At 45.4% G+C, this 12,374-nt stretch overlaps 1 protein-coding gene across 2 annotated transcripts in view; it reads left to right on the top strand.

The window, feature by feature from the left end:
* Nucleotides 1-12,374, top strand: part of RAPGEF5 (Rap guanine nucleotide exchange factor 5) — a 228,595-nt gene that overhangs the window by 150,948 nt on the left and 65,273 nt on the right. For both annotated transcript variants that reach the window (XM_047694569.1, XM_047694570.1), the window contains exons 10-11: nucleotides 6,289-6,404; nucleotides 6,853-6,941. In XM_047694569.1, coding sequence (XP_047550525.1) covers nucleotides 6,289-6,404; nucleotides 6,853-6,941 — 205 coding nt within the window. The remainder of the gene's footprint in view (nucleotides 1-6,288; nucleotides 6,405-6,852; nucleotides 6,942-12,374) is intronic.

Genomic DNA, 12,374 nt, shown 5'->3' with positions numbered 1-12,374 from the left:
GAATATCATGTGCCCTGAGCTGTGTGTTAGAGAGATAGAAGGCATAGTCCCTCCTCTCAAGATGGCATCATCTAGTGGAGAACACGGAGAGCAAATGAATAGAGGTCACTGTGAGGGTGTCATGATCAGGTTCATTCGGGCATCTCGTCTGCATGGAAAGTGTTAGTGGCAGGATTTGGAAAGCAGTTTTCTTAGGTGAGATGATAAGTAAAAGTTCCATCATATGGAATGGTTTGCACTTCTTGGTATTCATAGACTTGAGTGAGACTGATGACTCTGGACTCTACCTAGAAAAATGTGCTTACACATAAAAATTTTAGATTCTTTCAGAGGGTTCTCTGAATCCCTGAAGCCCCTCCATGAACCCCCAGTTAAGCACTCTTGTAAGAGTTTATGCTCATAGAGCAGCAGGGACACAATGCCATAGAGAATCTCGATGGCTGCTTTATGTGAGTATTTGGAGAGGAATATTTTCCATTATCTGTGATAATGGAAAAATCAAGCAAGTAGTTGTGACAACTCCATGAGGCCTGAGAAATTCCTTAGTAATCACTTTTTTTGCTAGTGCTGGTGAGAAGTGAAAATATAAATACAGTCAGAAACTTGGTTCGGGATAATACAAATTAAGACCTGCTAAACTGTGAGCATTGATTCTTCACCTTATTTTTTGAAAATCCATAGTTTTATTATTAGGTATTTTCACCCTAAAAGTAAAAGTCTTTCATGTGAATAAATGAAAGAAAAGAAGTTTGATTTAGAAGTACAAAAGCTGGGGCGCCTGGGTGGCTCAGTGGGTTAAGCCGCTGCCTTCAGCTCAGGTCATGATCTCAGGATCCTGGGATCGAGCCCCGCATCGGACTCTCTGCTCAGCTGGGAGCCTGCTTCCTCCTCTCTCTCTCTCTCTCTAACTACTTTGATCTCTGTCTGTCAAATAAATAAATAAAATCTTTAAAAAAAGTACAAAAGCTGATCATGATCACTGAAGTTAATCTAAAGTAAGTCAAAGGTACTGGTTCTGTATAATTCATTCAGAATTGACAGGCAAGATAGCAGTATAGCCAGAAAAAGGAAATAAATAAGAGCTACCCACCCAAAGAATGGCACAAAGACGAGGAACAGGGTCTGTCTTCCTGACCCTGATGGGCTCTCTTCAGTGGTCCTTTGATTCTGTGACCCATCAACCTTCCCCGTTGGCATTTATTGCCCCCCCCACACACACACCATTTCAGCTGAGGACACCTGTTTGGTTTTGCATTTCCCCTCCTTCCCCACCTCCCCATTTATCCTAAATCACATCCCATAGGCAAAGCTGGGAAGATTCCATCTGGCCCAGCTTTCAGTGTTTCTCCTCCTTCCCGCCACCCCTTCGGGAGCGTAGGGAAAGAACTGCTTTCTGCAGATCTGGGGGCTCACGTGTATTTTGGGAAGAGATGGGAATTTTCACTGACATGTACAAAGCAGGGCTGAACACCACAGGCAAAGGCATGGAGGAGTGTGGTGCCTTCTGGGAATACACCCTGTGCCCCTCGTCACCTACCATACCATGGTCACACCTGCAGAAGCCGCTTCTCTCCCGAGGCCCATGCTCCCTGCTCAGGTCATCTTTCCTTCCCTCCAGATGCTGTTCTGCTTGCTGCAGGAGCTTTATTATCTACCTCCTACTTTATCATCCTTGGAGCCCCGTTTCCCGCAGTCACTTTCGGAAACATCCCTTTGTGTGACTTTCTCATCACCCTAACAAGGAAATGCTGTGTGTGTGTGTGTGTGTGTGTGTGTGTGTGTGTGTGTGTGTGTGTGTGTGTGTTGTTGACTCCAGTGACCACCGTCTCCATGCCCCTCCATACCAGTGGCCAGGCAGCATCCTCTAACTGTTGTCAGTGTCCTCTAGCCAGAGGCCCCCGGGACACACCTGTAGTTGGACAAGCTGGGTCTGCTGCCCGTTGCTGAGGGGGAGACCTCACACTCTGGGGAGCCATGGAACCGATCAGAATGAGAGGGTGCTAGGAGAAAGGACCCCTAGGACTTGGGTTTGTGTCCAGTGATTAGGGGGAGGGTTTAAAGAGGCAGGGCTTTGCCGTCAGGAAATGGGGTAACTCTGACTCGCTGTCATGAGTCTTACCTGCAGGGAAGGCAGACCAGAGCAAAACTGAAATGTAGTTGGGAAAGCAGCAGCAGTTGCTCATTACCTGGGCTTTTTGGTATTTTCTGGCTTGGCCAACATTCGTGCTTCGTCTGTGTTCAGGTGTGATTACCGTTTGGCTATGTGTCTCTCTTGTTCCATCGCGGTCACAGATGGGCCTTTCTGATGCTGACTTTCCGCACAGTTGCTGATGCTCCCAGGACAAGCCCAGCCTAGCAGTGGGTGCCGGGCCAGCTCGCGAGTGCCAGGGGCTTCACCAGTCTGAACTGCTCCACTTCACGTATTTGCCTTCTTGGTCTAAGCTTGTGCCTGCTTCCTCGTCCCACCCTTCCAGCCCCCTTAGCTTCTGTGGGGCCTCAGCCCCTCCATGTTGTCCCAGTTTATCAACTTCTTCTCTGCTCACTGCTTTCCCAAGCCAGAAAGACCCTGTGTGGTGATGAGCGATGTTCCTTGGTTGTCCTGTCCTGTCGTTGCCTTTGCCAGCCCCTTCTTCTGGGTGGGCCCCATCAGACACTGTTCCCCTCTAAGGTTTGTGGGCCCTTCAGCAGAGAGACATACAACCGTCAATGTGTGTTTCTACCCTCAGCAGTCCACAGAGCTGCCTAGCAATGCTCTTTTTCATAACTTGTTGATCCCCTGTTGTACCCCTGGAAGCCGTGTGTTCACCATCTTCACCCTGAACCCCCTCCTTCCAGAAGGTAGTCTCAATCCCCCCTCTACTAAGAAGACAGAGCCATCTCATAGCCTCTACTGTGGCTTCCTTATTTTTCCCTACTTTATTTTTTTCTAAGTTTTCACCCATCCTCCTTCCCTTGAACCTCTCTGAGGAAAGAAATATTCATCCTTGTTTAGCCTGCCCCCTCCACTATGTTCCTGACCTTGTCCCCTCTTCTCAGTATCTGCCTTCCCCAGCCCTAAAACCCCTGCAGTGTGACCCCTTCCTTTCACAATGCAATTCCAGGAAGTGGTCTTCTCTGTCTGTGGACTCCCTCCCCGTTCAGTCACACCTTACCCATTCTCTTCTCACCCCTGGACCAAAGGGAGCTCATCATCTCTTTTTCTTAAACTTAATCTCTGTAAACTCTACAGCAACAGACTAGAATTTTCCTTGACTCTCTTGAGACTATCCCCTCTAGATTCTCCTGACTCATCTTGGTTTTACTTCTTCATCATCCCAAGACTCTGACCCTCTACCTATTCCCCAACTTTCTGTGGGTTTTTTCCTTCCCCTATACCCATCTTTATAGTTCCCTTTCTCTCCTGTTTTCTCTTAACAATCTCAGCCATTCCCAAAACTTGAATAATTCACAAATTTTTCTCTGCCCTTGACCTCAGTTAGAAGCCTAGTTCAGTATTTCTAACTGCCTGATGTGTATCTATAGCATGATAGATTATCGGTACTAAAACATCACTTATCTGAAACTAGATTCATCAGTCTCACCAGAACCAGAGTCTCTGTATGTTTTTGTCCCATTTCATGCCATTCCCATTCTCTGTCACTGACAATCATCTTAACCATCATATCCCATGGGTTCTGCCTTTGCGTTGTCTCTCCCATTTGGCCTCATCTTAGGGTGCTTGCCGAGTTAAAGTTATGTTGTTAGGGAACCTATTAACTTGTTAGTTAAGGGCAAGGGACTTGTCTTACTCTGCTTGTCACTCGGTGTCCAGCTCAGCACCTCCTTACCCATGGACACCATCACTGTTTGTTGAGTGAACGACTATAAATTAAGCATTTTAATGCTTTGCTTGCTCTTCATGAACTATTTGTCATTGAACAATTTTCCATCATGAGAGCTCTAAATACTTTCATTCTTCACCAAGCAAGCACCAGAACAAAGTTTCATGCTCAGAACCCCAACCACGGTACTTCTGCTCTTTTTCAGAAAAAGCAATTATTAGGTGAGCGTGCGTGGGTCGTGAAGCACTCACCTGACCTTCCTTGTTGAAAGACAGAATACCTAGGATTATTATATTTTCATGGCATTTTTAGATCACTTACATCTCCCTTTATACATTGATTTTTCTGCTTTTTCTTTTCTTTATTTTTTAACAGGTTTTCAAAATGGAAACGATCACTATGACATAAGATGCTATTGATAGTACATCAATATGATTCAGCTGTTTCCCTGCCCAGCAGAGTGTGGCTGCTCTCTGCACAGCCTTGTAATACATATTAGTTACACAGACATTAGGGAAGCCGTTCCCATCCATATGTATGTGCGTGGCCCATGGAAGTTAATAACACCATATATCACGTGCATGTAGAATGTAAAATGTACTTCACAATGACAGCAGGCTCATAGAAAATGAGTATTGGCTTACGATGAGAGGAAAACCAGGGAAAGATTTTTATCCTTTCAAATCCACTGTTGAGTGAATTATTCGTTTCTGTGTCTCAGTATCGCAGACCCACATTCTGCCTTTTTTTTTTTTTTTTTTTTTTTTTTTTTTTGGTCAATATATGCCCCTCTCTCCAGCCACCTTATTTCACTTCAACTACATGGATAACAAAAGGACCCCTTTGGAGAAATGAAAGATAGCAATTACACATTGGTATTCATGTTACAGGAGTCACACCGCCGTCCTCAGGGAGTTGAACAATGAATATCCAACATTAATTGCCACAGTAACTGAGCATCTGACCTTGCTGAAATGTAATACACCAGTTTTATATAGTAAAATTATTTGCCACTAAAAGATTTTTTAAATTATCATAAAATTATATTGTTGTTTCGAGTGACCAATAATTTTTATTTTTGTCTTTACATTTTCTTGGGAGTCAGGACATCAGCAGTTGCAAGCATAATTTTATCACCGATTTGGTTGACAATTATGGCAAGATTAGTGCCTTTGTATTTTTAGGAAAGATGGATAAAATACATGGACATCCCTGGTAGATCTACAGAACTGATTAAGAATGAACAATGGACATAGTACATTTTACCCACTGGGGAGAAAAAAAAAATTTTTTTTTTTCTTTAATGTTTGCATCTAATTATCAGTTGGATTTTCTGCCTGTGGCAGAGACATGCTAGGAACTCTGGGGCATTTTTCCCTTTTGAAAGAACTGATATCATTTTTAAGGTGAAGCCTACCTAGTGTCAACTTTTCTTGCCTTCCTCTTTTGCCCAAATCCTCAGAAATATAGAAGCTAGCTTTTCTTACTTGCATTTCACAGTTTTTTTTTTTTTCCCTGGGCTACCTTACCCTTCCTGGGTGTCACACACTGGTAGAATTTCACACTCTATCCTCTGGAAGTGTTCATCACTCAGGGTCAGCCTCCACACTGCTGGGTCAGCAGTGAGCCAGACTCCAACAGAGCCACGTCAGCGGGCCACACTAGCTCTGGGCCATGGAAGCTGTGTGTGCAGAAATGAATGATTGTTCAGCCTGCTCTCCTTTTTAAAAGGGACTGAGGTGAAGAAAGTCAGTGCACTCACCCGCGACATGCGAATTTCAGCCCAGATGAGAGTCTAACTAGAGATCCATTTTTGCTTGTATTCTGGCAAAACTGGGATAGGATAAATTTGAAGTCCATCTTCTGTCTCTGGGGGCGGGGGGGAAGGTGGTAGGGGGTGGGGGGAATGAACTGAGTGATAGAATGGGTAGTTTTTTGCCCACCTTCTAAAGTAGGGCTATGAAGAATACTTAATATGGCTTGCTTATTGTTTTAGTGTTTTAAATGATTTATGACTTTCCAGTTTTAATACAGTGAATATTTAATAAGCATTAACAAGATAAAAGAGAATACATATGCAATGAGCAGGTTGTGTCTTTTGAAACTTTGAGCTTTGGATGCCTTAATTCAAATCACTCAGGTAGTTTAAATGCAAATCCCAGCCCCACTTTATTTCTTCCCATTTCCTTGACAGTATTTATGTCTCCCTAATACTTGTCTGTGCCTATAGAATCTGAACCCAGACACTCTACCATCAGAGGGAGATTCTTGCCCTGACTCCTCCTTTTTTTCAGGGTCTTTCAAGTAATCCTGGTGGACAGCGACTTGAGAAAACGCGGCTTCGGTTTGGCCCCTGTTTGAAGGGCTGGGGTTTGTTTGGTTTTGTTCTTGTGTTTGTTGGCGGGTTTGACTAATTTTCTCTCCCCTTTGTGTCCCGTCCGTCGCCCCCCGCTCCCCACGAGAGCAGGATGACGAAGTGGCGACCGTTGAGGTGAAGGAGCAGGAGCGGAACGTCCTGGTGCTGAAGAGGGTGCAGAGCTGCGGCCCGGCCCCCCCAGCCGGCGGCGCCGAGCGGGATTGGAGGTGAGTTGGCCCCGCGGCGCGCGCGCCCCGCTCTCCTCGGCCCTGCCCGCCTCCCCTTCCCTCGCTCCGTCCCCCTCGCTCCCGCTGCCTGGCGGCCCTCCCTCCCCCTTCTTCTCTCCGCCTCTCGAGCGTTCTAGCTGACTGCAGAGCTCTTGGCAGCCAGATGGACTCAGTTCCCGGCGAAAGGACAGACATGGCAAGATCTTTGCGCTCTTAGGGGATGCCTTTGTTGGTAGCCGTTCACAATGGGCAGCTCCCGGCTGAGGGTCTTGGACCCTCAGCTAGAGAGGAAGGAATCCGCCGCGCTCTCGGACCGAGAGCTGCCCCTGCCTACCTTCGATGTGCCTTATTTCAAATACATTGACGAGGAGGACGAGGACGATGAATGGAGCAGCCGCTCGCAGTCTTCCACCGAGGATGACTCGGTGGACTCTTTGCTCTCTGACAGATACGTGGTCGTGTCCGGGACCCCCGAGAAGATACTGGAGCACCTTCTGAATGACTTGCACCTGGAAGAAGTCCAGGACAAAGAAACAGGTAAGGGCAGCCGGTGTCTCCAGCTTCCAGACCCACCTCCGCGATCGCCCTTGTCAGTCCCCTTAGGGCCAAGGCTCGAGCCGCAGCCCAAATCGGCAGGGGCAGAAAGAGCGTTTGCTCTGTGCACCTCCCCGCTTGGCCTCGTGCTGTTTTGTTGCAATCCAGTAAATGGACACATGGAGACCCACGCAGCTGCCTGGGAAGTCGCTGTACAAAGAAAACCATAGGAAGGCAGATGTTCTTGTGTCTGGCAGTTTTTACCAAATCTCACCTAAAGGCAGTTGGCAAGAGGTTAGCGTTTTAATAGCCAGTGTTCTCTGGGAAGAAATACAAGGGACGAGCATTCACCTGGCCTGTGGGAAGCCCTGAGCTGAGGGGAGAAGCCTCCCTGTGGAAATGTCAACAATTAATGCAACTACTCAGCAACTGTCAGGGTAGCAGCAACTTCTGCCTTTTTCCAGGTGGTTTACACACTGCTCAGAGCAAGCTTGGCTGTGCAGGATATCCTACTCGTAGCTTCGCAGACCAGAAACTGTAATTCACTGAGGTCTTATTGATCAGACTTCTTGTCCTTTTCTAGCTAATCTGGGAGCCAAGTACCCGTTTAGCTTTGTCACCCTTGCACTTTGGGAAACAGTACCATTGCGTGTACAGAACACCCTAACTATGCTTCCTTTATCACCAAAGGGCAAGTACTTACTTCTCTTCACCAGAATTTGTCATTTGTTCCAGCGTGGAACAATCATTCCAGTGAATGGGCCTCTGGCTGCAGCCTCGATTCTGTAACTTGATATCCTGACTAAAATGTGCTGTTTGCTGCTAGCAGAGCACCTGTGTTCGTGGGTTGAATTCCTACAGAGTAACACCTTAGGTTTTTTCCCTCATAGGAAGGATTGTGAAATGACTGTAGGTGGGAGCAAGTTTCCTTGGGTCCCGGTAGGTTTTTGTCTGAATCTAATTGATATCTGACTCTAAATTGCATTATAAAGGACATGAAGAGAAACGAAGTTGTGTGAAGTATGTAAATGGCTTAAAAAAAAAAAAAAAAAAAGGAAAATGACCCAATCCCATATCTTACAGTAATGTTATACTTTGATCTCAAAAATCAAATAGATACTTTATTTTGTACAAGTTGGGGTGGGGGAAATCAGTAGCTATCATTTATACGCAGCCTAAAAGAAAAACATTCTCATGGCGTTTGCTGGGTTGTTTTTGTATGTCTGTTGGTTAATATTTCGTGCATTTGAGCACTATTCCCATGTTCTGCTTCATCAGATATAATCATCATGGAACCAGGCATCATTTTCCATGTACTGATTACCAGGCTGCTTTACACAGGTGGTTTGGACTAGATTACAGGCAAATAAATAATCTGCCGCATAGGGGACACCTTTCAATGTGGATAGATGTTTCGGGGGAGTAAATGCTTGCTTCTTCTTAACAGCGCCACAGTTCTGGTCTGTGATGTGAGACTCTGTCTAGATCATGTGAGTAACTGTAAAAATTATTAAAGCCAGTATTAGGCCTAACTTGATTTCTTCTTTTCTTTGTAATTGTTGGTGGTTTTTTGAGAAAGATGGCCTAATGCCCATAACAGGTTCCCACTATCTATCTAACACTGGGAATGAAAAGTCTCTTGGATGACTGTACTAATGCCAGGAGTTGCCTGCTGCTGGAAACAGTGTTGTGCATGGTGTCTAGTGACTATTACTGACACCACATATGTCACTCTAGCCCAGTGCCCAGCAAAGCAAAGCAGCCCAGAGCTCAGTGGTTTGCCCTCAGCAGAGCAGGAGGAGGCCTCTTGGGGTCAGCCTCCCCTCGTTCCTACTCATTTCCTCAGAGTTTTCAGAGGGTGAATGAAACTTCGGGTTTTTGTAGTGATACTTGAAAGAAAGCATGGTAGCAACTTTTCCTGTGATTAACAGAGAACTTTAGGAAAAGGAAGAGTCAAATGTAGAGAGAGATTGATGAGTACGTAATAGGGAGGCCTAAGTGAAGTTACGTGTGGTTCTCCAAAACGTCACATTCCAGCACTTGGAGAAGACACAACAGAAAAGCTGCCGTGTGGTTTTTGTTGCCAAAATAAAAAGATGTATCATATATGTAACAGTAAAATGAATTCCTTGGGCACCTTAAGGAAAAGAGGGTTGTTAGTTTGTTCTAGTTTGAATACTAAATGAATCACATATTTAAAGGAATTGAGGCCCCTTGTTACCAACAGAGGTGAATTCTCGTTCTTTATTTCGGTCAGGCCAGCAACCCTCATTATAAAAGGCCTATGTGTGCAAGAGCCTAATAGCATCGTATAAACATATGGAAGACAGATGGAGGAAAATGAGAAGGGGCCGCAATAAAAGTATAGAGCAGCGTTTTTATGTTCTCAAGCACCCCTTTTAGGGAGCGGGAGCCATATGGGGCTGGCTGGAGCCATCTGGTGGTGGTCCACATGGCCCCGACTGCAGTGAGGAGGAAAGGGTACATGGGAGGCTGAAGTGCTCCCATGGACCGGTATGAGCCTGTTCTGGGTTGTTACATTCCTGTGCACACCAGAGGCGAGGGAAAATAACGGAGCAAGAGATGTGAGTCCTTTCCCATCTCTTTCCCACTAAAGTCACTTAGTTGTGAAAATGGAAGTACAAGGCCCGATAGAAGAGACCTTCTGTGCTCACAGAGGAGCGTTGAAGTGATGACTCATCAATATGGATGTGCAAGTGGAAAAACGTTGACTTAATTGAATGGAATAGGAAGGAGAATGCCAGAGCTATTGACATAATGGGATCCTGTTGCCACCTGAATAAAGAAGTGAAAACAACCGTTCCTACGGTATTCTGTCACCAAGTCAAGCTGAGCTTTCAAAGCAATCACATTAGAAATGCTTAAGAGCAACCTACTAATGGTTTTCCCAAGTGATTCGATGCACACAACGAATGCCCTGTGTGTTTTCATCATTCCCTGTAGGCATACCTTTCCTCCCTTATAGGACCTGGCATAAGGAGTCTTTCCAGGAATAGCTGTAGAATGAGTGAATGAATGAAAGAGTGAGTGAGCGATTCTTCATTGTTTCAAATGGAAAATCTATCTGAGTCTTCCACTGGTTATCTATTTATGAACATGGATCGTGATGGAAACAGCTTTCAAAGGTGACCTTTTCTGTCAAGGTTCAGGCTTTGGCTTACACCTTTGGAATGGTAGAGAAAAATCAAGCAGCTTTGTCTTTCATCTTCCCAGATGTAGGGGAGACGTTGTTGAGCACTCCCAGCCCAGGAGAATTACAGGCAAAAAAAGCAGGCAAGGAGAAAGAAAAACAAGGAGCTGTGAGTAGAGGAGCTGGAGGGAAGGACGAGTGAGTTGCCTCCAGCCAGCCCTGGTCTGTGGGGTCTTCCGGGGCTCCTGCTCCGATTTAACTCTTCCCTCTCCGCTCCGTGGAAAGGATAGAGTATGTTTTCTTTAGGGCTGCTGTTGTTGGGAATAGTAACTTCTGGTTCAAAGCGATGGCAGGAGGGTTGGGGGGGATTATGTATTGGATGGATTGCATAGGGAAAAACCTTATTGATTTTTCCCTCTGAAGCCACGTTATGACAGGTCCATCTTAGGGAGAACCCAGGAGGAAACACATATCGGCTGGCCTCTTTTCCCCCCATTTTCTTATTCTTTATTCATACTTTCGAAGCAAATGTGCTTAAGGGTGTGGGTTTTTAAGAAAAGCAAATGAAGGGAGAAGAAGATAGCAGGAATAGGTAAAGCCAAACGACTCATTCTTATTAAGTTGACCTGCTTTCTTCAAGGTGTGACTGGTTTCATTACTCAGGCATATTCTGTGGATGGGACTCGGGGTGAAAGCGCCTGCTGTGATCACGTGTTACTGATCGGCTTTCAGCAGCCCCTCGTAGGGTGAGCATATCATTGAGAAACTGAGTCCTTTACCCTTGAAACAAGGCAACGACCTCTGTGAACGTACCTGCCTTACATCATAGGGGTGTCTCACTCCATTGGTAGAGTCCAATTACTCCGTTGCCAGCTTACTGGTGGCTTTTTTAGAGTAATGCACCGACAGAACCTTGAGGAAAGCGAGGACAGGCACTGGTTTTTATGAACTACTCTGTCTTCTTCCCAGCTAGCACCAAGCCCGTCCTAAGTGTTGGATGCATGTTTCTTGTAAGAAAAATTAAGAAGGGTTTTTCCCTGGTCATTGGAAAGACAGAAGACAACTTAGGTGAACTTCTTCCTTGATCTCTTTGCCTTTTAGGATTTCTAGAAAGATGTTTGGCATTTCTGTCCCAGACTTCCTCTTGCAGGTGGCAAAGAACTCAATGACCATGTAGCAGCTTAGCTTGTGCAAGCTAAACATCACTGAGGCTAGACCCAGAAAATTTTTAGATGGTGGTAAATCACTCTGTGGTTTTGAGCAATTCAGATGCATCTAAAATTATCTTGTATGTATCTTTTGTTTTTATTTTTATAATGTCCCATAACAAATAGACCAGTGGATCTTACACACTAGGGGCACATGGGGCACTTTTAAAAAATATTTTTAAAAATATAGCGCCTGTGTCCCACTCTGGAGGTTCTGATTCAGTTGACCTGAGATGGGATCTAAGCCTTCTGGGCTTGATGCTAATATGCAGCCGGATGTGAGAGCCACAGAAACAGAACATTGACTTTCTCATCTACCTTCCTCCAACTTATAAAGATTTATTCCACGTTTTGAAGAGTTGCAAATATAGATCTGCCCTGGAGAGTTAGGGGCCTCAGTTCCCTTTTCCTCCACCTCCCCTGTATCCCCCACCTCCTCTCCAGGGCTTCATGTCCACTGGTCAGCCTCATGTCCACTGGTCCCTGCCTCTGCAGTCTGAGAAGTTCACAATTTACACACCTGCACTGCTGGTCCACCCCTTGAAATCATTTTGAAAAGAAACTATCAGAGGAGACAGAGGGACTGGATACACAGCTGTTGAATTTCTCTACTCTTGGAATGAGGAACGGTGATATGTAGTGAACAAAACCCATCTGGATTTTTGCCAGGGTTCTGTCCTGCCATAAAAATCCCTGGGTGGCCCTTGGGTCTCACAGCCAAGACACCTACTTCTGCAAGAAATCAGACTTTAAGAAAGGAGAAAATTCACATAGCAGAGGAGAAAGGGAATGTAAATAAGTTTCTGAGGTCTTGGGTCCCAGATCTGGGCTCCAGTAATAAACCAGCCTGAGACGTTAAGCAAGTCATACAAACAATCTTCGGATGGTCTTTCATCGCTAAAACACCTTGATTCAAAGGGATCTACATCAACCTCTTTCCAAATGTCACACAGCCATGAAATTCTAGATCTGGAGGAGAGACCCTAGAATTCATGTAGACAGTTTCCAGAAACTTGTGGTCATTTTATGCTGAAATCACCATCACTTAGCCATTGCACAAGGACACGGGCTATTCAG

This window comes from Lutra lutra, chromosome 11 (genome assembly GCF_902655055.1).
Source record: "Lutra lutra chromosome 11, mLutLut1.2, whole genome shotgun sequence".
NCBI lineage: Eukaryota > Metazoa > Chordata > Mammalia > Carnivora > Mustelidae > Lutra > Lutra lutra.
Note: the sequence above shows the minus strand (reverse complement) of the source record. Positions and strands in the feature narration are given on the sequence as shown.